The 25,526-nt window shown below is 34.3% G+C and overlaps 1 protein-coding gene and 1 long non-coding RNA gene across 6 annotated transcripts in view; both read left to right on the forward strand.

The window, feature by feature from the left end:
* The window catches only part of LOC127852332 (syntaxin-binding protein 5-like), a 113,724-nt gene extending 99,085 nt beyond the window's left edge, over positions 1-14,639 (forward strand). For 2 of the 5 annotated variants that reach the window (XM_052386265.1, XM_052386268.1), the window contains 11 exons: positions 87-119; positions 3,551-3,670; positions 3,965-4,087; positions 4,992-5,129; positions 7,487-7,572; positions 7,800-7,890; positions 9,740-9,851; positions 11,209-11,304; positions 12,058-12,182; positions 12,619-12,743; positions 13,127-14,639. In XM_052386265.1, coding sequence (XP_052242225.1) covers positions 87-119; positions 3,551-3,670; positions 3,965-4,087; positions 4,992-5,129; positions 7,487-7,572; positions 7,800-7,890; positions 9,740-9,851; positions 11,209-11,304; positions 12,058-12,182; positions 12,619-12,743; positions 13,127-13,264 — 1,187 coding nt within the window. In that variant the 3' untranslated portion in view covers positions 13,265-14,639. Of the gene's footprint in view, positions 1-86; positions 120-3,550; positions 3,671-3,964; positions 4,088-4,991; positions 5,130-7,486; positions 7,573-7,799; positions 7,891-9,533; positions 9,716-9,739; positions 9,852-11,208; positions 11,305-12,057; positions 12,183-12,618; positions 12,744-13,126 lie in introns of those variants that run through there. The other 3 variants (XM_052386266.1, XM_052386270.1, XM_052386269.1) reach the window with 2 other exon arrangements.
* Positions 14,640-16,308: 1,669 nt separating this feature from the next.
* On the forward strand, positions 16,309-23,318 carry LOC127852347 (uncharacterized). Its single transcript, XR_008036206.1, has 2 exons — positions 16,309-19,074; positions 19,371-23,318. It is a non-coding gene; the product is annotated as an uncharacterized LOC127852347 (long non-coding RNA).
* The last annotated feature ends 2,208 nt before the right edge of the window (positions 23,319-25,526 follow it).

The following is a 25,526-nucleotide window of genomic DNA, read 5'->3' on the forward strand; positions in this document are numbered from 1 at the left end:
ATAAATAAATTTTTAGTGTGAAGTTTTGTAAGGATGTGTACAAGTAACCATCATGTTTACTGTGTTTGTGTGTATGTATGTTCTAGTGGTGTACCTTAAACCAGATTCTGGGTCATCCGGTAAGTTTTCATGGCAACCACACTTGTTTCATTTTTCATAATTTTCTCACAGCTTTCAGTCAACCACCATGTTTGGAAGTTTTACCTTGAAACTTTTTATGTTTCAGAATTTATCCAAAGTTTGTTGTCTTGTGTCATTTTATACAGTTCACACAAATATCATTATCCCCAGGCTTTTCGGAGAAAAAGTGGGGATATTGTGGTTATCTCAGTCTTCTGTCCGTCCTGGCCACTATCTTCTCCTACACTATAAGCACTAGAACCTTGAAACTTACACACATGGTAGCTATGAGCATATGTGCAACCCTGCACTATTCGGAATTTTGATCTGACCCTTGGGTCAAAGGTTATGGGGGTTTGGGTGGGGCCGGGTCAGAGATTTTCACGTATTTTTATGCCCCCGGTATGGTGCATTGGCCATAACTTTTGCAATATTGTTGATAGCAACTTGATATTTGGCATGCATGTGTATCTCATGGAGCTGCACATTTTGAGTGGTAAAAGGTTAAGGTCAAGGTCATCCTTCAAGGTCAAAGGTCAAAAAAACAAATCCAAGGGAAGTAATAAGCGTTAAAGGGAGGTAAGTAAATGATATAAAAAAATTAAATAAATCAAAGTGGCGCGTAGAGAACACAGAAGTGGCGCAGAGATGTATTAAGTATTCAATTGTTTGTGTTAACTCATCTGTGAAATGGTTTAGCTCATCCATCTAATGTTTATACAAGGGGTTATACAAAATTGGAGCAAAGGGACACCTGTATATGAGAGAAGAGATAGAATGCAGTCAAGCATAAAAAGCATGAGAAACTCATGGAATAGAGCCTCAAGAATCTATAAAAGGGCTGAAACTTTCAATTTGTGCAATTAAAATTTTAGACTCGTTACTGAAAATCTGTCAAAATGTTCAAGTGGGAAAAATGTGAGAAACAATTTAAAGCAAGATGGACATTGTTGTGTACAAGATTGCGATAGAAAATTTCTGAGACCCTACTATTTAGTCAACCACTTAACCTCAAAACAGAACTTTTCCAAAACAGGAGCAAGAAGATTGGCTATAAGAGAACATGTTCAGCCATCTCATAAATAATTCCAATTAGGATTACATGTACATAATTGACTACAGTGAAGTTGATGCATTATTAGATTTGTAAGGAGAGCAGGATGAGGAGGAGAAATTAAGGTATAGATTTTCACTCATTTTTAAGGTTATTTTACATTAACTTCTTCATTTCTACATTGAATTACTTCAAATTTATACTGAACATCTCTCATGACAATACAGTCAAACTCAACTATGCATGGCCCCATAACCAACCCTGGGGCGCCCCTGTGTCAAACATGCGGCGTGGGGATACGCGTCGGCCTCTGCCGCGCCATTTATAGTTACATGTGAATTAAATTTCAGTGTTTAATGTTCTTGTAAACAAGTTTTACATTTTATAAATAAATTGTCATAAAGTTGTAATGCAATACTTTATACTGTGATTTCTATTTAAAGTTTTCAAGTCATTTACATTATGTATATACATATATGTTTTAAAGAGCATATATTAAGGATGTAGAGAGAACAATTATTTGTCTAACCTTAATCATATAAGGCTTAAATATGTTTATGTTGTGAGCAAATTCTTGACATTCTTTTTTAATAAAAAAAAATCCTGTTCAATAAGACACATGTTGCAGTTCTATTATTATTATATCACTTTTGCCAATTTATGTGTCTTAGTCTTACCATTGTTAACTTGTTTTGTATATTGCCTGAATTAATAAGATCATAGTATATATCTGTACTATGTCCTCTGCAAACTGTGCTTAAAGTGTTTGCCCTGCTTGTATAAGGGTATGTACTTCCAGTTTATAAATAGTGCCCTTGTTACCCTAGATGAACATTTTCCAATTACATTCACTTTTTAATAGTAATGAATTAATGTGTTAGTCAAACCTGTTTATGCTGCAAAATGCTTTGCTTATATTTGCAAATCCTTGTATTATTATTATGCTAACATTTTTAAAAGTTCAAAATGTGGGTATTGTTTAATTGCTTATATACAAATACAGAAATTAATTTAATTATTTATAAATTGGATTGTATCATGCAAAAATCATGGAATTTTAAAACAACCGTCAAAGAAAGTGAAGAAGGATCCTTAGGTATCCCATAAAATTAAATCTTATAAAAAGTTGCATTCCCTCATGGATTAAAGGTGTCTTTCTTGTAAGCAAGAAGTGGATTATGTGTCTTTCTAGCAAACAAGAAGTTCCGGGTTCAGTCCATTTTAAGATATTTGTCTGATTCCCATAAATTGGTAAAAATAATATGAGAATACAAATAATGGTGTTGGTCTTTTGACTATTGGTAAAATTTTGATTTATCTGTTGCTTCAACATTATTGTCCCCTACCGGTTTTATGGGTGAGGACTTATGGTTTGCCCTGTGTGTCCGTGAGTCCGTCACACTTTTCTGGATTCTGCGATAACTTTAAAAGTTCTTGATATTTTTTCATGAAACTTGACACATTAATACATGGCAATATTGACATTATGCACGTCATTTCATTTTGTCTCTATGTCAAAAATTCTTGTTGCTATGGCAACAAATATAAAAAAAAAAATTCTGACAATGGTGGAGCCGGTAGGGGACATATATTGCATGGCAAGTCTTGTTTTATGTAGTTTACTCTTTGAATGTTTATTGCCAAAGATTTAAAAAATTGTTCGGCTTAACTGATGTTCTTTTTCAGCAACATAAGAATATTCTGGATTTAAAACATGTATATAAATAAGTGAATGTTATAAATGAAACTGGTTTTTGTATCTTTGAGCAGTACATAGTTTTTTCCAATTTCTAACGATTATTTTTCTTGCATATTAATCCATTTACATTTGAAGTGAATATTACAACGCATAGCCCTATTGCTTATTTTAAATAAGCAAAATAAATTAAATAAATTAATAATAGGAATAGGTCATTTTCCATTTCAGCTGTCAATACAACAGATTGATTGCTTCAATTGTAACAGATACAATTATATTTAGCTTGTATAGAATAAATAATATTTAGCATTTACAATACATTTTAAAAGTTTTATTACTGGAATAATAGTATTAGACTATTGAAGTCTGAATTACTGATGAGAATAATCCATTTAAATAGAATGTGTGATTTAAAAACAACAGTTGTGCATTAATATTGAATACAACTATTTAAATGTTAATAAAATGTGAAATACAAAAAGTTTGTCATAAATTTATAATTTAACTATCTGAACATTAAGTTACACAATATTTACTTTATTATCACAGCAATTAATAATGTATACAAATTATCTCATTTAGGATAAACGTCTTTGAACAAATTTCTCAGTAAATGCCTATGTAACTTATTTTAAAACAATATAATCAGTTTTTTGCAACGCCATGTTTCATTTCAGATAAGAATGATGGTTCCTCATTTTCCCGATCCCGGAGTTCAAGTATATCGAGCCTGGAGAATGTTTCCAAGGAAGCCATTCAGTGTCTTGTCTTTGCAGACTCGTATACTCGGAAATTAGGTGTGTTACCCTTATGTATGTGAGACTGTAATTGTAGCATTGCGTGTTTGTGAGCCATTTATTGTTCATCAAATTTGACTACATAAAAACTCAAACTATTTTTAATATATCAGTTATTTTAATTATCATGAATAAGTTTCAATTATCTTAAAATGTTTTGCACAAATTATGTGTTGTGTGTTTCTACTCTAATATTTGTATCATTGTCATTCATTGAAAGAATTACACATACTATTAGTATTGCTGTATCAGTCAAAGATGAGCAGGTATATATGACTCGTTTGCCTGCTGCAGATACCTTCACCAGTCCATGTCTGTGGGTGGGTACAAGTCTGGGCTCTGTTCTGGTCATTGTACTTAACCTGCCTCCCCCAGGGGAATCAAGACTGACTCAACCAGTGATAGTCTCACCTAGTGGTAAGTGTTTGTTATCACCCACCAATGGCGGAGGGATATAGAATTGGTATTGTCCATCTGACCGTCAGGGCTATATCTCAGAAACTACTAACTATATAAGATATCAACACGGAACTTCATGGGTGTATAGATATCAATCAGGAGAAGTGCCTTGCTTAAGAACCGTAATCCTACACTTTCTTAAATAAGAGTTATTGACCTTGGGTTTTTTGTATGAAGTAACTTCATTATTATCAGTAATTGATCATAACTCATGTGCTTAGATAGAAATAAATATTGATTTCAAATTCATTCATATAATTTGCTCATACAACTAACAGTGGCTTGTAAGCCAAACATGGTCTTGCATGTTTCATGCACAATATTCAACCTGCATGGTATTATGATACATTATAAATTTTGAAAATATCAATTACACGGTCTTTACATAAGCAATGAACAGTATGCCAATTGCAAGGTGGGATAAATATCTTTGATTAGGTATATCCAAATTTTAAATGTATATTTCTCATTTGACATCTTGTCCTTTCCAAGTGTGTTCTTCTCATGGTAAGGTCCTAAGTATGTCATACTTATTATTCCTATGAAGGAACTGAAATATTCCTTTGAAAATACAGAAACAATCTCGTTAAGTATTGAAAGTATTGAAAATACCTTTAAAAATAATGAAACAAAAAATTGGTATTGAAAAAACCAATGAAAGTAGTTTACAACAAAATAACTCAAACATTTAATGAAAATACTTATAAAATTACTGAAAATACATGCAGTGTGTGAGCGTACTAAACATTAGCAATTATCAACTATTCAAGGGTTCACAGAGACTCGAGACTGTTGTATCTGCTCATATCAACCTCTGTGACAAATGTATGTCAAAAACACCATCCGTACTTGTGTGTTCCAGGTACAATATTCCGGTTGAAGGGTGCCCTGCAGTGCATGTCTTTCCTGGACACTAACGGTATGATCATCCCCACACTGACGTCAGGGGCGTGGAGGGAGACCGGGAAGGACGAGGCAAAGTCTGTCAAGAACCAGTCAGGTTGGCCAGTGGTGCCCTAGGAAATAAGTTTTTAGTTTAATGCGCCAATAGAAAATTATTTGTATCAGGGGTCAGCCTAGCGTCAGACTTTAGGGAGAAGTCACTTGACTTGCATTTAAGGAGAAGTCAGAAGAAATCAAAGAGAAGTAATGTTTTTTGGTTTTATATTATAAATCTTGTAATTATACCCCCATTACCTTGCAAAATATTCTGTGTCAATGCAGCATGTGGGGGTAATTGTCACGTCTTTATTTAATTAATTAATTAATTTAAAATGACTTGGTACATTTGTTCACCATCATGGGACTGTGTGTCATGCGAAAAAAGTATGTTGATATCTCCAAGTCAAGGTCACACTTAGAGTTCAAAGGTCATATGCTTGTCAGGGGCATAACTTTGTCATTTATTGTGAGACTATAAAATTATTTGGTACATTTGTTTACCATCATTGGACGGTGTGTCATGCGAAAGAATTACGTCGATATCTCCAAGGTCAAGGTCACACTGAGATCAAAGGTCAAAAATGGCCATAAATGAGCTTGTCTGGGCCATAACTATGTCGTTCATTGTAAGATTTTAAAATCATTTGGCACATTTGTTCACCCTCATTGATGAATGTGTCATGCGAAAAGAATTACGTGGATATCTCAAAGGTCAAGGTAACACTATGAGTTCAAAGGTCAAAAATGGCCATAAATGAGCTTGTCCGGGCCATAACTATGTTGTTCATTGTGAGATTTTAAAATTGTTTGGCACATTTGTTCACCATCATTGGACGCTGTGTCATGTGAAGAATTATGTCGATATCTCCAAGGTCAAGGTCACACTTTTAGTTCAAAGGTCAAAAATGGCCATAAATGATCTTGCCCGGGCAATAACTATGTCATTCATTTTGAGATTTTAAAATTACTCGGTACATTTGTTTACAATCATTGGACAGTGTGTCATGCAAAAGAATTACATTGCCATAAATGATCTTGCCCGGGCCATAATTATGTCATTCATTGTGAGATTAAAAATTACTCTGTACATTTGTTTACATTGGACGGTGTGTCATGCGAAAGAATTACGTCTATATCTCCAAGGTCAAGGTCACACTTGCAGTTCAAAGTCAAAATTGGCCATAAATGAGCTTGTCGGAGCCATAACTATGTCATTTATTGTGAGATTTTAAAATGACTCTGTACATTAATTTTGTTCACAGTCATTGGATGGCGTGTCATGCGAAAGAATTTTAGAGTTCAAAGGTCAAAATGGCCATAAATGATAATGGCATAATAATTCTTAAAAATTGCCATAAATAAGCTTCTCTTGTTTTGTGAAGACAGCATGCAAAATATTCTGTGTCAATGCAGCATGTGGGGGTATACCTCATGTCTGTGACAAAGCTCTTGTTAGAGGCATTATTTTACCATTTAAAATCACTCAATACACAATGTACATTCTGAATCCTACTCATTCAATTCTCTTAATTGTTAATTAAATTAACAATCAAGTAAAGGTCAAGACCACACTGTTTAATGAACATGATACTTTGGGGCCATTCAACACTGACGGTGACAGCACTTAGTTATCCTATTCTACAACATATTGATCATTAAAGCTAACCCAAGATTAACTCTAGCATTGTCCAAAACAGTCACTGTTTTTAGATACCATTTATTATCCCCTGCCATAGGCGGAGGGATATTGTTGTGGCGTTGTCCGTCCGTCCGGCACTTTTGTGTCCGGAGCCATATCTTGGACGTGCTTTGGCGGATTTCATTGAAACTTGGTATGAGTATATATATGGATAAGAGGATGATGCACGCCAAATAGCATTGTACACCATCTGTTAATAACAGAGTTAGGGCCCTTTGTATCTTAATTAAATGCTTTTTAAGTTTCAAATATAACACTTTTGTGTCCAGAAGCATATTGGCGGGGGATATCAATTCAACAAATTTGCTTGTTGATCATTAAAGCTAACCCAAGATTAACTCTAGCATTGTCCAAAATAGTCACTGTTTTTAGATACCATTTATTTGATTTATATTTTACAGTGTTTCAATGTGATGTCATTCATATTATATGTATTGTCAATGCTCACATGACGGACTGCAGTCTGTATCTTTATATAAACTCATCTTATATCTGTTGTTTTTGGCAAACTTTGTGTATTACGTTCTATGTTGTGATATTAACGTACATGGTTCTTGTCATTGATGAACTTGCATATTTAGGCATAAGTGCTCTTACAATGTCTAGGTTTGAAAAAAATCAGTTACGTAATTCTTTAAGGACATGTATTTATAAAATTGTAGGTATTGTATAATTTTAGAGTTCAATGAATGATCTTTGTATCGATATTTTTCCAGTGACAAAACTGAAGATGTCACCAAGCACATCTACAGAAGTATCAGACAGGCAGTTTGCTATCATCTGTTCAGAGAAACAGGCCAGGGTATGTCATTTTGTGATGGTGGTGTTGTGAGATGATTGTGATGATGATGGTAGTGGTGGTGGTGATGGTGATGATGATTATGATCATGATGACGATGATGATGACCATAACAATGATGATGATGATTATGATTTTTAACAAAACTGAAAGACTGGTAAACAGTTTATTAATTGAAAGTAATCATACAGAATTGATGCCTTGATTATCTCGTGATTGTTTGTTCACAGGTTGTGTCTTTGCCGTCACAGACGTGTCCATACAAAGCAAGAATTACCGAAAACTCATTTGTTGTCAAAGCAGATGTGGTCAATCTCAGGGGTAAGTAATCAACGCAGGTAAAGGGAAGTAAAGGAAAGTAATCAGGCATCTGATAGTGCTATCGTGCCTTGAATTCATTTGCTTTGCAGAGCTAAGAAGGAAGATTTGTATTGTAAAGGTTATTCTGATATAATAATACATTTTATAATCCATGTATCAAAGTAAGTTTAAGTAATTTAAGTAAATTATCAAATTTGCTTTATCATCTGCACAAATATTATCAGTGAAACAGACAGAATCATGAACATATTGATAGTAATCCATTTTGCAAAAGTTGTATCTATTGTGAATGCTGTGATCTTGACTCAGTGAGGGCTGATCTTAAGTGTTGGTTCTACCCAGAAAGAAAACTGAAGTGTGTATCAATAAGACCTAGAATATCAGACTGCAATAGACTAAGGCAGACTTAAATATAATAAGACAATCAGGCTGAAATAGTCTTAGGGAATCACCTTCAAATGAATCTAGGTAATCAGTAACAAATGGACTTAAGTGTGTGCCTAAATTCAATAGGTTTATATTAAATGTAATAATAAAAATAATAAATATAAAAATAATGCATTTAATTCTTTATTTTTTAACCCTTTCTATTCAAGTAAGTGTTTTCCCATTCCCACAGGTGACAGCGTGTGTCTGGCGTGTTACATCAATTGTTTTTCCATTTCCACAGGTGACAGCGTGTGTCTGGTGTGTTACATCAATTGTTTTTCCATTTCCACAGGTGACAGCGTGTGTGTGGCATGTTACATCAATTGTTTTTCCATTTCCACAGGTGACAGCGTGTGTCTGGCGTGTTACATCAATTGTTTTTCCATTTCCACAGGTGACAGCGTGTGTCTGGTGTGTTACATCAATTGTTTTTCCATTTCCACAGGTGACAGCGTGTGTCTGGCGTGTTACATCAATTGTTTTTCCATTTCCACAGGTGACAGCGTGTGTCTGGCGTGTTATATCAATTGTTTTTCCGTTTCCACAGGTGACAGCGTGTGTCTGGCGTGTTACATCAATTGTTTTCCCATTCCCACAGGTGACAGCGTGTGTCTGGCGTGTTACATCCCTTGTTTTCCCATTCCCACAGGTGACAGCGTGTGTCTGGCGTGTTACATCAATTGTTTTTCCATTTCCACAGGTGACAGCGTGTGTCTGGCGTGTTACATCAATTGTTTTTCCATTTCCACAGGTGACAGCGTGTGTCTGGCGTGTTACATCAATTGTTTTTCCATTCCCACAGGTGACAGCGTGTGTCTGGTGTGTTACATCAATTGTTTCTCCCATTCCCACAGGTGACTGCGTGTGTCTGGCATGTTACATCAATTGTTTCTCCCATTCCCACAGGTGACAGCCTGTGTCTGGCATGTTACATCAATTGTTTCTCCCATTCCCACAGGTGACAGCCTGTGTCTGGCATGTTAAATCAATTGTTTTCCCATTTCCACAGGTGACAGCGTGTGTCTGGCATGTTACATCAATTGTTTTTCCATTTCCACAGGTGATAGCGTGTGTCTGGCGTGTTACATCAATTGTTTTTCCATTTCCACAGGTGACTGCGTGTGTCTGGCGTGTTACATCAATTGTTTTTCCATTCCCACAGGTGACAGCGTGTGTCTGGCATGTTACATCAATTGTTTCTCCCATTCCCACAGGTGACAGCGTGTGTCTGGCATGTTACATCAATTGTTTCTCCCATTCCCACAGGTGACAGCCTGTGTCTGGCATGTTACATCAATTGTTTCTCCCATTCCCACAGGTGACAGCCTGTGTCTGGCGTGTTACATCAATTGTTTTCCCATTTCCACAGGTGACAGCATGTGTCTGGCGTGTTACATCAATTGTTTTCCCATTCCCACAGGTGACAGCGTGTGTCTGGCGTGTTACGTGGCCAACGGTCACATCATGGTGTACAGCCTGCCCAGTCTCAAACTGCTGCTAGATATGGACTTCTTGCCTCTGTCAGACCTCCGGTAACACTCGGGCAAAACTGCGCCGCATTTTGTGATAACTGAGCTTAATGCATGTGAATAAAGTATCATCCTCATTCAGCCTGTGCAGTTTGTGCAGTCTAATCAGGGACCACTTTTCTGCTTTTATCGATTTTTTCATGTAAAGGAGGTCTCTTTGAAATGTAAATCCAGTTAAGGTGGAAATTGTCGTCCTTTATTAGCCTTTGTGGACTACGCTCGAGCATTAAGCCCAGTTTTCCCACAATGAGGCTCCATTGGTTTCTGTTGGACATTTCTTCACTTTAACAAATTTTAAAATCATAGTGTTAGTTTTCCTGTGTCTGAACTACGGTGTGTTGATACTGATTTCTGTTCAACATTCTTGTGATCTGGCTTGAACATAATTAGTTCAGTTGTAGTGTTCTTTTCCTTATGCTTGTGGAAGTACACATTTTGTTGCCTTTGAATGTTTTGTAAGGTTTACTCTGTGCAAGGGTTTGACATTGATTTTATGTTACATTCATTTATAACTGATTGATACAGCCAAATTAACACTCAAAATCAACTAATATTTTTTTTAAGTATTTGGAAAAATAAAGTGAACACATACAAAATCAGTGTTCCTTATAGCTATAGCCAACATTTCAATGCTAGATGTGGTATGGTGACATAGATTTAGCCAGATATAGAATGCTAAGTTTAATTTTTTGTGTGACAATATATTCCACAAGCATTTTGTATATTGTTAAATCTATGTTACCAGACCACACCTAGTGTTGAAATTTCGGCTTTTGCTATAAGGAACTTTGATTTGTTCATGTGTTAACTTTATTTGTATGCCCCCGGATAGAATGATTGGGGGTATATTGTTTTTGGCCTGTCTGTTTGTCATTATGTCCCAAAACTTTAACCATGGTCATAACTTTTGCAATATTGAAGATAGCAACTTTATATTTGGCATGCATGTGTATCTCATGGAGCTGCACATTTTGAGTGGTGAAAGGTACTGGTCATCCTTCAATGTCAAAGGTCAAATATATGGCTTCAAAGCCGCGCAGTAGGCGGCATTGCAGTGTTTCTGACAAACACATCTTTTGTTCAAAATATTGTATGCAATGTTCATTGATTTTCAGTGTTAATGGGGCTTTAAACTATTAATACATATTTGTATACATTGTATACAAATACACTAAACCCTCACAAGAAACAGCAAAATCAAGAACTAGAGTCCACTGGTAATGAATTTTTTGAAAATGAAAGAAAGGATTAAAGTGCTGTATGAATTCCATGGCATGAAACTTGAATGTTTAAGAATGGCAATGTTTAGGGGAAATTTTGAATATTTGAAAATTTTAAAGTGTTTGATCTTTTCATATAGGGTTGCCAGAACGTTCTGCTTCAGTAACAATGGTCATGCATTGTACATGTGTTCACCAACAGAATTACAGAAAGTAACATACTCTGCTGAAATTTGGTAAGTTGTATGGCAAAGTCTCCTATTTGTTACATGTATTGAAAACAAATAATAAATTGTCAATTATGTTATATCTTTTTTTTTGTTGACATCGAGGTAGTAGAATGGGAACAATCTTTAACATAAGTTGATGATTTGAAGCTTCATTATATATATGCACCTTTTGATCAACTGTTGCTTGTTTCATTTCTAGTGATATCCACAATGTGATGTGATAACCTCAATGGAATGCATTTCTGGGGTGATGACAACATTTAGGAATTTTATCTCTATTAATAACCCAAACAAGACGCTTCAATTCAATTGATAAGCTCAATTGGATGTTTCATTTTCAGTGATTACTTCAATGGGATGTTTCATTGCTAGAGATAACTTGAATGGGATGTTTCATTTTCAGTGATTACTTCAATGAGATGTTTCATTTGCAATTATGATATCCATGAGATGTTTAATTTCTTGTGCAAACCTCTATGAGATTTTTCATTTTTAGTGATAACCAAAACAAGATGTTTCATAAATCAGTGATATTTTCAAAGAGATGTTTCACCTAATTTGATAATTTCTTCAATTAAATGTATCATTGCTGTTGCATTGCAACTGATTTGGTCAATGAGATGTTTCATTTCTAGTGATAATCTCTATTAAATGTTTCATTTTTAGTGATAACCTCAACAAGATGTTTTAGTTTTAGTGATAACCTTATTTAGATGTTTCATTTCTAGTGATTACCATGATGAAATGTTTCATTTCTAGTGATAACCTCAATGAGATGTTGGGAGAACTGTTTGTACCCACAGAGACTCCTGAGGCTCCCAAACAGGGCTTTTTCAAAAATCTCTTTGGTGGGGGGACATCTACACTGGACAGAGAAGAACTATGTACGTTTTGTCGCATATTTATTGTATATAGAGTTATTGCATTCTCCATACTTCTTGTTGTTTGATTTATTTATTGAAAAAGGAATTCAAATGACTTTTGGACAAATAGAGTGAGAATAAAGCACTTTTCTTGTTCAATAATTGTTTAGTTTTTGCCCTTTTTTTCTGTGGTGCATAATTTAATGGTATTGAAGGGATTAAACATGAAGGACTTTCAGAGGCAGTGTGGAGAACAAGAATCTTAACTATTCAACAATGATAACCTCTTATATTCTTAAACTATGTATGGAACATGTATTTATATTATATAAGCAAAATTAAACAATTTCTCAGGAAGCCTTGCCATTCTTTTATTCTAAGCCTCACTTAATATATTACACAACAATCATTCTCTATGTACCCAATGTAACGTATCATTCCTTTCGCTTAATTTCAGTCGGTGAGTCTAGTGGTAAGGCTGCGCGTGGTCTGGTGTCCCGGACCCACGGCACGGGGGGCATACAGAGTCTGCAGGCACAGAGCCAGGCCGCAGTGGGTGGGGAGGTGTCCAGGGCCAGGCTGGTGAGTAGTGGGCAGGATTTGGTTTAATTGCGTTTACTTTATTATTTTCAGAGCAGAGAAATATTTTAATTTAAAAAAAAAGTCATCATGGGGTAGTTGATATGGTGTTCGCCTAGCAACTTGGAGTTCATGGGTTTGATCCCCATTTGGGGAGCATTCTTCAGATCTCCCTTTAAAAGACATCCACGTACTGGTTCTACTCAGGAAATGTACTTAAAAGGGTACTTTTGGACATTGGCTTTCAATATAATCAAGTTAAATACGTAGGTTAAACAAAATAAAAAAAAGGTTATAAATTTATTAAATTAACTTGAAATCATATCTTGTTGTGGGACTTTTTTTCTAGTTGTCTGTATTACAATGTTTCTAACCACTGTTTCTAGTTGCTGTCAGAGAGAGGGGAGAAGCTCTCAGGTGTTGCAGATCGCACTGAGGAGATGGCGCTGAATGCGGAGGCTTACGCCAGCACGGCGCACCAGCTCATGCTGAAATACAAGGAGAAGAAGTGGTACCAGTTCTAGAAAGTTCTAGGATTGAACCGGAACTAGGATGCACAAAAACAATCAAGCCAGGGACTGGAAAAACAAGAACTACCCCTGTGGTTGATAGTGCAAACATTCTCATTTCTGTGAATCTGTGTTACTGGTTGATATGGGCTTGGGGACTATCTGCAAATTGGAAGAGATGTGATGTTAACAGTGGTTGTGTTAAGGTTAGGTGGTATACTGAGGGTTATCTAAGAGGTGGGCAGTGTAGGGCAGATGTTTTAGGAATTGAGAGATGTAGACTATTATATAATGGATGCTGTTTTGTGTTATGGAAGGAGCATGGCTTTTTGATTTCAATATATGGAAAAGATACAAAAAACTGTAGGCATGTGATACTGTATGCTCCTAAGTGTTAATCCACATATATGTAGCTGATCAACCATGATTGGAAGAAACATTGGTGTAGAGGGAAATAAGCATTTAGATACTATACGGATTTATTGTAAATTATGAATGATTAAAACTGGTTTTATAAATCAGAATGCAAATTCTAACCATGAATGTGCTGAACACACTTAGCACCAAGTAAACAAACACTCCAATGTGTGCAATGTGTTTTCTTAATAGGTCAGGCTGGTAATTACTGCTTCTTGTTTAGTTTGAAAAACATTAAATTTGTATATGGATGAGGTCAGTGCAATTTTCTGTATTTTTACAATGATTTCACGTAAGAGAGAAATCTATGACTGAATTTTCGTCAATGAGATTAGATATTAATGAATAAGCTGTCACTTGTGTTTTGTATTATATGATCATTTTTAATTGTTCTGTTGATAAGCATTATATTTAGTTACTCAAAATTATTAATAAGGATATGTTGTGTTTGTTACGTAATAAGTCTACATTGTGTTGTTAATCTGTTCCTATTCATGCAGTAAAAAACTCAGTTTATAATTACTCTCCTTTCATAAGCATTCTATTGTATGTCTGAGGAGTGCAAAATTGAAGGTATATACATAATAACAATATATAAACTCACATTTTGATGTTAATCCAGTTTTCCAATCTATTTCATGACACACAAGAACATCAAAAAAAAATTTTTTTTTAAACAAGTTTTTATAGTTGAAACTATCCATTTCTGTATGTGCCTGCGTGCATGCGTGTGTTCATTTGCTTATATGAACAAATATATGCCTGTGTTAGAAAACCATTTTCTCTCTTCAAATCATTATCAGAGTGTACCTTTTTTTGCTTTCCAGTGCTTTTATTTGTTGATGATTTATGTTGAACTAATTATATAATTTATTTCAATTATTTATGTTGTTATTATATATTGTTTTTAATAATTTATTATCTTGTGTATTATGTTTCCATTAAAAGAGTGTTTAAAACAAACACTAAGGTATGCAGCCTTCCTGGGACAATGTGCACATAAGAAACAAAGAAAAGCGTCATATTGCTGAATAATTGTACAAAGAAAACCCACTGTTAATCTTTTCTAAGTATAGGTAGGGGCGTAAAGAATTTATCTTGACATAAATGATTTTTAGCTCATCTATTTTTTGAAAAAAAATTATGAGCTATTGTCATCACCTTGGCGTCGGCGTCGGCGTCCGGTTAAGTTTTGCGTTTAGGTCCACTTTTCTCAGAAAGTATCAATGCTATTGCATTCAAACTTGGTACACTTACTTACTATCATGAGGGGACTGGGCAGGCAAAGTTAGATAACTCTGGCGAGCATTTTGACTGAATTATGTGCCCTTTTTATACTTAGAAAATTGACAATTTTGGTTAAGTTTTGCGTTTAGGTCCACTTTTTTCAGAAAGTATCAATGCTATTGCATTCAAACTTGGTACACTTACTAACTATCATGAGGGGACTGGGCAGGCAAAGTTAGATAACTCTGGCGTGCATTTTGACAGAATTATGTGCCCTTTTTATACTTAGAAAATTGAAAATTTTGGTTAAGTTTTGTGTTAAGGTCCATTTTATTCCTTAAGTATCAAAGCTATTGCTTTCATACTTGCAACACTTACTAACTACCGTAAGGGGACTGTGCAGGCAAAGTTATGTAACTCTGACTGGCATTTGGACGGAATTATGGGCCCTTTATACTTAGAAAATTTAAAGTTTGGTTAAGTTTTGTGTTTTGGTCCACTTTACCCCTAAAGTATCATAGATATTGCTTTCATACTTGGAACACTCGCATATTATCATAAGGGTACAGTAAAAGGACAAGTGGCATAACTCTGGATGTCATTTTTACGGAATTATGGCCCTTTTTTGACTTAGTAACTTTGAATATATGGTTAAATTTTGTGTTTCAATCCACTTTACTTCTTAAGTATCAAGGCTATTGCTTTCAAACTTCAAATACTTTCATGCTATCATGAGGTTACTGTACCTGGCAAGTTGAATTTTACCTTGACCTTTGAATGACCTTAACTCTCAAGGTCAAATTATTAAATTTCTCTAAAATTGCCATAACTTCTTTATTTATGATTAGATTTGATTGATACTTTGACAAAACTACTCTTACCTGACATACCACAATAGACTCCACCCAAACCATCGCCCGTGCCCCCCCCCCCCCCTATTTTTTTTTTTTTTTTTTTTTTTTAAGATCATCTCACAAATGACCACCACACCCTCACACTATACCCCCCCCCACCCCCTCCCCAATTTTTTTTTTAAACAGTTAAAAAACAAAACTATTTATTTTGATTATTTTATGTTTGAAATACCGTCCAACCATCGCACCCAAGAATCCCCCCCCCCCCCACCCACCCCCCCCTCCCCCCTCCCTAATCCCCCCCCTTATTATTATTTTTTTTTTTTTTTTTTTAAGATCATCTCACAAATTACCACCACACCCTCACACTATACCCCCCCACCTCAACCCCCCCCCCCCCAATTTTTTTTTATGAAACGGTTAAAAAACACAAATATTTATTTTTATTATTTTATGTTTGAAATACCATCCAACCATCGCACCCAAGAATCCTCCCCCCACCCCCCCACCCCCCCCCCCCCCCCCCCGATTTTTTTTTTCCTTTTTTTCGCATTTTTGGAAAAAAATGTAATAAATGTCCACACCCCCACACAATGCACCGCTCTTCACTCCACCCCTCCCTCCTTTGTGATTGAAAATGAGAGTCCCTTCACCTTTAGAAAAGAAAATAGATGAGCGGTCTGCACCCGCAAGGCGGTGCTCTTGTTTATCAAATGTGGTTAATATTGTTGTAAGTGCATATACATTACCCTTCTTTACAACTGAACTATTACTAGAAAGTGCTTCTAATGATATTTGGTTTTGTGCTTCATATAAATAACGGAATATTAAAAACGTTTGCAATTCAGAAAAAAAGCATATTTATTGTGCGTATAGTACTGTTTAGAAATCCAATCCTATAAGTACAATTGATTGATGATAAATCATGCTCAAAAAGGGTTGAAATCCAGAAATAGCATAAATAAAACTATATGTATATATATATATATATATATGTATTACATTCCAATCAAATGACCATTTAATATTCATTCCAGGTGTTATTTGCCATGTATATGATGTTAATATTTGCAGCTTTTATGGCACAAAGACTAAACATAAAAGGACTGTATCTCATGTAGAAATGTTAGGCATTTACAACATTTTCCTTCTCAACCCTTTCTTGCATGCTGATGCTGCCCTATTATAATGCTGCAGTGTTCATTATGACAAGACTTCTGCTTTGATTCTAGACAAAAAAAATAAATGATGAGCTTGAGTTGTTAATTTGATAAGTCAAAAATAAAATTGTAAAATGTTGGTAAGAAAACTTAACGTTAATTATTATAATTATCGGACACATGCTTTGAATTAACTATAATATATTATATATTTGTTTTTCTTTACAATTTTAGTTTTTCATATGTTATTTATGAAAATAATATGTTATTTATGAAAATAATTAGCATAAGTTGATAATTTGCAATGTTATTTATGAAAATAATTAGCATAAGTTGATGATTTGCAAGAAATCAGGGCCAGGATTGTTCCTGATTTTGAACACTCCCTACCTGATGTAGGAGCTTGTGTATGCTGTAATTTCAATTGTTTACTATTTATTAATTTATTCAGTTTATCAGTGCTTAACTTTGTTTCTAAAATGTGCTGTTATCAGAATTTTGTTATTTCATGTGTTCATGTTTGTGTGCAAATTACATTTAAATTCTCAAACATATTAAGCCTGCAATTTTAACAAATGAGGATGGTTATTAGTGCAGTAAATTAGCATTTTGTTATTTATTTATTTCAAGTCAATTATAAGTATTTACATATGATCAAGTCAAGATACAGAATGTTGCAATTTAAGACATTTCCATAAATTCCTTTTAAAAAAATGCAGAAATCATTTCTTATTGACATCTTATAAACCAAAATACAAAAATACTGGATTCACATATGTCAATTAATAACATTTTAGTAATAACTAATTGCATAGTTTCTGTACTGGCAACAGATTTTGATGCCTCGATCAGGAGTAAATCAAGGACGTCTTCAGTACCAATTGTATAGTTAAATATACATTCTATTAACATCAAGTGCTTTCAAACGTATACATAGTTAAATGTATTTCTTACAATTGAAATACTTTTCAGTGAAATACATTTCATATACCTTTTATAAGGTCTGATACCCTTTTAATTGCTTTTAATTATACTTTGCTTAACATTTGTCTTCAAATGCATAAATTTGCGAACGGGAGGTCACGGGTTCGATCTCCGCTGTGGGAGCGTCCTTTAGATCTCCCCTAAATACACCAAGTACTGGTTCTATGCCCAGAACTCTATAGCGTTTCAATAAGCATACACTTTAGATGCAATCAAGCTTAAATATATAGGTTTAAACTAAAACCCATACATTTATCTATCCATGACATATACAGCAAAATTGCGTTTTGTGCTATTAAGTTTGTTATACCCCCTGTCGCAAAGTAAGGCAGGTATCAGTGAGTCACCATATACGTATCACTTTCCGCCTTGACTAGAATTTTACTAAGAAGATACTTTCTTTAAACAAAAAATATAATAAAAGCGGAAAGTGTCGTCCCTGATTAGCCTGTGCAGACTGCACAGGCTAATCTTGGAGGACACTTTACGCACATGCATTAAACCCTGTTCTTCACAGAGCACGACTAATTTATATGCTACATTATGTGTTTGCCATTTACTGAGTTTCATCAAATTATGACCCTAGGGTCATAACTGACAACACTTGCCAACATTCAGGTGTCAAATTATTTTTATATAGAACTAGAGGGTAAACTAATCTCTGACACCACATGGCCAAACATTTTAATATTTGGTTTGTTGCAATGTATTATGCATCTGTACAAACTTTTTGCGTTAAAAAGCCCCAGTGGTAAAAACTTTCCAAGTCCAATGGTCAAATTTGTCATTTTTGTCATATTTCTACATTTCTTTGGGGTGGGGGGGGGGGGGGGGGTATTTGTTGTTGATCTTTTTTTTGGTCTTTTTAAAAAAAAAACATACTCCATACATTAGTTGGGTAAAAACTGTGTTTCGAAAAATTGTAAAATTGGTGAAATCGTATACAATCTAAAATGTAACAAAAAGTCTTAAACTTTTGAAATATTGTTGTTTTGTTGTTTTTTATGCCCCTGGATCGATAGATAGGGGATATATTGTTTTTGGCCTGTCTGTCTGTCATTCTGTCCCAAAACTTTAACCTTACACTTAAGTTTTGCAATACTTTTGGAAATATTGAACATAGCAACTTGATATTTGGCATGCATGTGTATCTCATGGAGCTGCACATTTTTAGTGGTGAAAGGTCAAGGTCATCCTTCAAGGTCAAAGGTCAAAAATTTAACAATTTAATATAGTAAAGTTTTGCAATAACTTTGAAATATTGAAGATAGCAACTTTATATTTGGCATGCATGTGTATCTCATGGAGCTGCACATTTTGAGTGGTAAAGGTCAAGGTCATCCTTCAAGGTCAAAGGTCAAAAATTTAAATATATAATATAGTAAAGTTTGGCAATAACTTTTGAAATATTGAACATAGCAACTTGATATTTGGCATGCATGTGTATCTCATGGAGCTGCATATTTTTAGTGGTGAAAGGTCAAGGTCATCCTTCAAGGTCATAGATAAAAAAAAGCGGTGCATTAGGGGCATTGTGTTTCTGATAAACACATCTCTTGTTTTGCTAAGTAAGAGTAGGTTTTGTGAAAAGACAAAATGTGTGTTTACCTTCCTTTTAATGCAAAGCATTCCAAGTAAATGTGCAATACCGTGAGTGTTTATAGTAACAGATTTACATGTATGGAAGAACAATTTGCAATATTTGGACTTGTTTTGGAGATATGTTTATATTTTAGTGATATAATAAAGTGAGCATGTATGTTGTTTTCCTATCTATATGGACATGTGTATTTGACATTTAGTTTAGAGCAAACGCCAGTATCTGATGCATCGCATATGTTTTATTTGGAACATGCACAAAGTATGAAGTGACTGACTGGTTTAAGAAATAATATGAGACGCGTTCTGAGAAAACTGGGCTAAATGCATGTGCGTAAAGTGTCGTCCCGGATTAGCCTGTGCAGTCCGCATAGGCGAATCAGGGACAACACTTTCCGCTTTAATGGTATTTTTAGTTTCAAGGAAGTCCCTCTTCACCGAAAATCATGTTAAGGCGTAAAGTGTCATCCCTGAATAGCCTGTGCGGACTGCACAGGCTAATCTGGGTTGACACTTTACGCACATGCATTACGTCCAGTTTTCTCAGAACACGACTCGTATATTGGTCTTACTTACTCTGCTCTATCTGACTGATTCAGACCCATATTTATCCATCCATCTGATGAAAAGTCAATCTTTTTTTTTGCACCAATGCCTTGTACAGATATGTTGCTCAGCCATTGATGACTCTTTCTCAATGAAGAATGAAAATCTTCAATTAGTTGGAAACAACCTGGCAGGGTTCTCAATAACTTTTGAGCCAACAGGCCCAAATGTGAAATCAACAGGCCTTGTAGGGGATCCGGGGGGCATGCTCTCCCTGAAAATGTTAAAATTGAGCACTTGATTTCCTGCATTTTTGCCATTTTATGTCAATTTAAGTGGTCAACCAGGCACGTTGCCAATTTTGCCGGCGGCCGGCTCTTATTGAGAACCCTGCCTGGGAGAGTATTTTTGTATAAAAACTGTTTCTAGTATGATGTTGATAAGTTATTATACAGTCTGAAACTGGATGTAGTGACTAGGACCTATGCCCTTCACTTTAAGCTATGCCTCACTTTGGGAAAACAGGGCTTAATTCATGTGCATGAAGTGTCATCCCAGATTGCACTGGCTAATCAGGGATGACTCTTTCCACTTTTTAGTATTTTTTTGTTGAAAGGTAGTCTATTCATAGCAAAAGTCAGAAATTATGGTTCCTGATTAGCCTGCGCAGACGCCTAATCCACATGCATTAAACCAAGTTTTCCTCCGAGGGGGCTCATATTCATTGCCAGTTTGTGTGCGTGGCTCTATTTATTTGGCATCGCTAGTTTTCATTGATCAGGGCTATATATGGTTTGGTAGCTCAAGAATGTTGTAAGTGACCTGTGCTATTCTCAGTTAAACACTAGTTAAACCCCTCTCACCATTTAAATATAGAAGGCACTGTCATGATTGTTTCGTGTTAGCTGTTGACAATTTCTCCTGCTATTCAATATCAATGCTTACAATATTGAATTTAGAGGCACTTTTTGTAGGCATACTTTCCTACAAGTATTCTGTATTACAAGAATGTACCTTTAGTACACAATTCTAATAATTTGAAATTGTGTGATCAAATACTCTCAATATTGATATTAAGCTTGATGTAAACTTTCTAGATTTAGAATCCTATTGACTTCAATCAAGTTTGGGATTTCTTATGTTTATGAAATAACATGATCATGATCTTTGATCATTTAAGTAGTTCTGAAATAAGATTGGAACAATTGCTTTTCTATGAAAGCCCATTTGCTTTGTACAATATGTGTCACAAAATTATTATTAAAAATTATTTTGACATATTTAAATACAAAATAACTACCATAGATTATACCTCGTGTCTGAGAGATTGGCCTAAACTTGTGATTGTCATTATTGATAAAACTCATATAAGCCTTATTTTAATATTTCTGGTTATTATTCCCCCGCCAAAGGCGGAGTGATATAGAATTGGGCTTGTCAGTCTGTCAGTTGCAAAATATTTTAGGGCTATATCCAAGAAATATATAAGATATCAACATAAAACTTAATAGGTGTATAGATATTAATATGGAGAAGTGTCCTGCACAAGAACCATAACCCTTCACTTTATTTTATAAGAGTTATTGCCCTTTTTTTTTGTATCATGCATTTTTCAGGGCTTTATCTGAGATACCATGCAATATTCCAATGTGAAACTTAATCGGTGTATTGATATTAATTATGAGAAATGCCATGCTTAAGAACCATAACCCTTCACTTTCTTAAATAATCGTCATTGCCCTTTTGTTGTTTTGTATGATGAAACTTTTCAGGGCTATATTTCAAATATGATAAACATTTCAACATGAAACTTCATTGGTGTGTAGAAATCAATGGGAATCTGTGCCATGCACAAGAACCATAATCCATTACTTTCTTAATTTAGAGTAATTGCGTTTTGTTTTGTATGGTGTAGCTTTCCAAGGCTATATCTCAGATATGCTACAAGTTTTCAACATGTTACTTCATGGGTGTGTAGATACCAATGAGGAGAATTGCAATTATATGATTAATTAGCATACACTTAGTTATAACCTATTAATTATTACTCTACACTTTATGATTATACTATATATCAAGGGATTTGCACCAATCAATTAAAAAAGTTTATTTGGCGGGGATATCAATTTGCTTGTGGTACATGTATAAGGTATTTATTTATCAGTATTGCATGAATACCTGCTTGTAAATTTATTTAAAGGGTAAATTAATTCTGAATGGTTATTTCCATTATAATTGTTATACACTAAGAATATTCATAGTTGCTGAATTTGATAATAGCTATTTATATTTTCAAATCTTAGGCTGTTTTTTTTTATAGACATGCATATAGACAAGTGTGTGTTATATATCAAATACAAACAATTGCCTGTTATTATATTAAGTTATGAAATTCATACCCGTGTCCTTTGTTGTATATTTTATTTTGTCTGGATAGTGAGTTATATTTTGTATGCAGATGCAAAAGCTCTTTCAATATTATGTAATGTAGAGACTTGTTGTTTAATTTTAAATAATCTAAACTGTTCTTGCACTTAACAATACTATGTTGGTATGATTGTTTCAATCAGCCTTATAAACATAATTCAGCATGTGATTCACAAGATAACATTTATAGAATACACATATTTTTTATGTTAAAACAATAGAACATTCCTCTGTATGGATTAGAGTTCATATATTACAAACTTGTTCATCTTTGTACGACAAAGTAAACATAGAAATGATTATACTTTCATCAATGTGGTGCCCATCAGCTTTTACCTGCAACATTTTCCACGCAAAATTATTAAAGCATAAAGCTTCGTGCAAAGGATGAATGTTGTTTATAAAAGCTTCATTTAGTTAATAGTATTTCAAATAATTTTATTAGATTAATATTAATCAAGAAGGTTGATATTCTTAATCATTTTTTTATCAGCCTGTTTCAGATATTATAAACCTCTGTTTTATTAATACCTTTGTTCAACTTTTTTCACCAATGCATGTCCTTGCTTAGTACATTATATGATTACATTTTGAGAGAAACAGAAGGCCGAGTTTTAATAGTTTAAATATAATTGTAATGATAATGCTTAAAAATGAACAACCTTATGCCACCTAAATTCGTCATTTAGTGAACATCTGCAAATTAGTTCCTTCTGCATATATGGGCTTGAGAAAAAAGTTTCATTTTAAAAGTAATTTATTGAAATGTAATTATTTGCGATTTTATTAAAAACCATGTATTAATATACTTCCATGCCTGTCGTTCTATAAAAGCAAATTAAATGTGCGTTAAAATCGTTGTTATGTACTTTTATAAGCCTTAACAAGTTCATTACAGATGTTAATGTTGTGAGCCAAGAACTATAACTCTGCGAGGACATTGAACGTTAGTATAGTAAATATGGAAATAACATATAAACCTTGAATTAAAAACTTTTAGTCAAATACTCTATGTCATCTCATATTTTCTAAAGTACACACTTTGCAAATCAGGTAATGATGAAAGGAAGCAAACAAAATTTTTACAAAAATAATTTCATACCATTTTAACATTTGAAAACAACATTATGTAAAATTAGAATAAACGTCAATTTAATAGTGCTTTCAATACCTTCATATATAACAGCATCGGCAAATTTTACTCAAAAAAAGTGTTAAATTGTTTGGGTTAAACAAAATAAAATTAAAAAATGACCAAAACGAGACTGTAACTGTGTGCATACATGAACGTTCTTTTTACATACAGTAACATTGATAAAGGACGATATAAGTAAAAATGATTTTCAAGTCAATAGGAATATACAGTAACTTATGAAAAGAAAGGAAGAAGCATTAGTGCAACACACTTCACTATTAAATACACTGTTGTATGTGAGGAAATATTTGATGTCTTATTCTAACTTCCATACAACAGTGTTTTAAAGGGGCCTTTTCACAGATTTTGGCATTTTTTAACTTATTCATTAAATGCTTTATATTGATAAATGTAAACATTAGATCGTAAAAGCTCCAGTAAAAAATCAAGAATAAAATTAAAAAAAGGAAAAGAACATTGCCCGGAGCAGGTTTCGAACCAGTAACCCCTGGAGTCCTTCCAGAGTCCTGAAGTAAAAACGCTCTAGCCTACTGAGCTATTCCGCCGTGTACACATACGTGACGCATTTTATACCTTAAATAAGCAATCTTCGTAGTAATACACAATTTAACGACAAAAACAGAACTCTCCAAATTATTGAATCGTTTCGCGTTGCAACGCTTTATAATTTTGAGGTTTTATAATCGTCAAAAGATGCATATAATGGCTATATTAGAGCATGGTAAATGTTCAGTATTACTGTTTCCTCACAAATATCATAACTAAAACGAAAATTTGCGAATCTGATACAACTTTTTTCAATTTTGTCAATTAACCAAAGCGTGAAAAGATCCCTTTAAGGTGTTCTAGATTCATTCTAGTTGTATGTTTTACGAAGTGTTATTTTGTATAAAAATTTGCTTGCAATAGTCTGCATATTTGCATATTACTAAAACGCTATACACTGTTATTAGAACACTGCACTGAACATGTTTAAATAACATTTGTTCAATGTTCATGTTCCTTACATATGTTCTGTGTTCCTGTTCCATGCTGTATTGTACCTTTATGTATACTGTTATGAAAAACTAATTTATGGCTATTGTTCTAATTATATTAAAAGTATAATCTTCATGAAGAAATATATAGATTGCAGTTGTTTTGCTTTTCCCCTATGACAATAAATTATTTTGGATGCAATTAAAATGGAAATCTCAGGACAGAAAATGGGCTGAGAGGAATGTTATTATGCCTCTTTTAAGGTGATCCCCCCCCTCCCCCCTTCAATGTCTTATTTGACAAATAGTTATTACCTTTGCTTGATCTATACAAATGAAGAGTTTAGTTGAAACCTGTTAAGGAAAAGCGGGATGCATTTTTTTACCCTAAGAAGGTTCTTAAATGACACCATTTGCTGATGGTGTGGTTGAATGTGAGATTGCTCGATACTCGTTATATTGAATGCATAATGTATAATGTGCCTAGCTTATCAACATCAATGATTTCATACAAGTATTTTTATGTCCCCTGTAGGGTGGCATATAGCAGTTGAACCGTCAGTCCGTTTGTCTGTCTGTCTGTGTGTCCGTCTGAAAACTTTAACATTGGCCATAACTTTTGCAATATTGAAGATAGCAACTTGATATTTGGCATGCATGTGTATCTCATTAAGCTGCACATTTTGAGTGGTGAAAGGTCAAGGTCATCATTCAAGGTCAAAAGTCCAAAAATACAATCCAAGGGAATAATAAGCTTAAAAAGGAAGGTAATTTCTAAACCTGCCAAATGATATATTTAAATTTTATTTCAAATGATATATTGAAATTTTATTTCAAAGTGACGCAATAGGGGGCATTTTTCTGTAGCGGATCCGTGGTCTAGTGGTAACACACTGGCTTCACAATCCAGAGATCGCTGGTTCGATCCCC

Source organism: Dreissena polymorpha, chromosome 12 (genome assembly GCF_020536995.1).
Source record: "Dreissena polymorpha isolate Duluth1 chromosome 12, UMN_Dpol_1.0, whole genome shotgun sequence".
Taxonomy (NCBI): Eukaryota; Metazoa; Mollusca; class Bivalvia; order Myida; family Dreissenidae; genus Dreissena; species Dreissena polymorpha.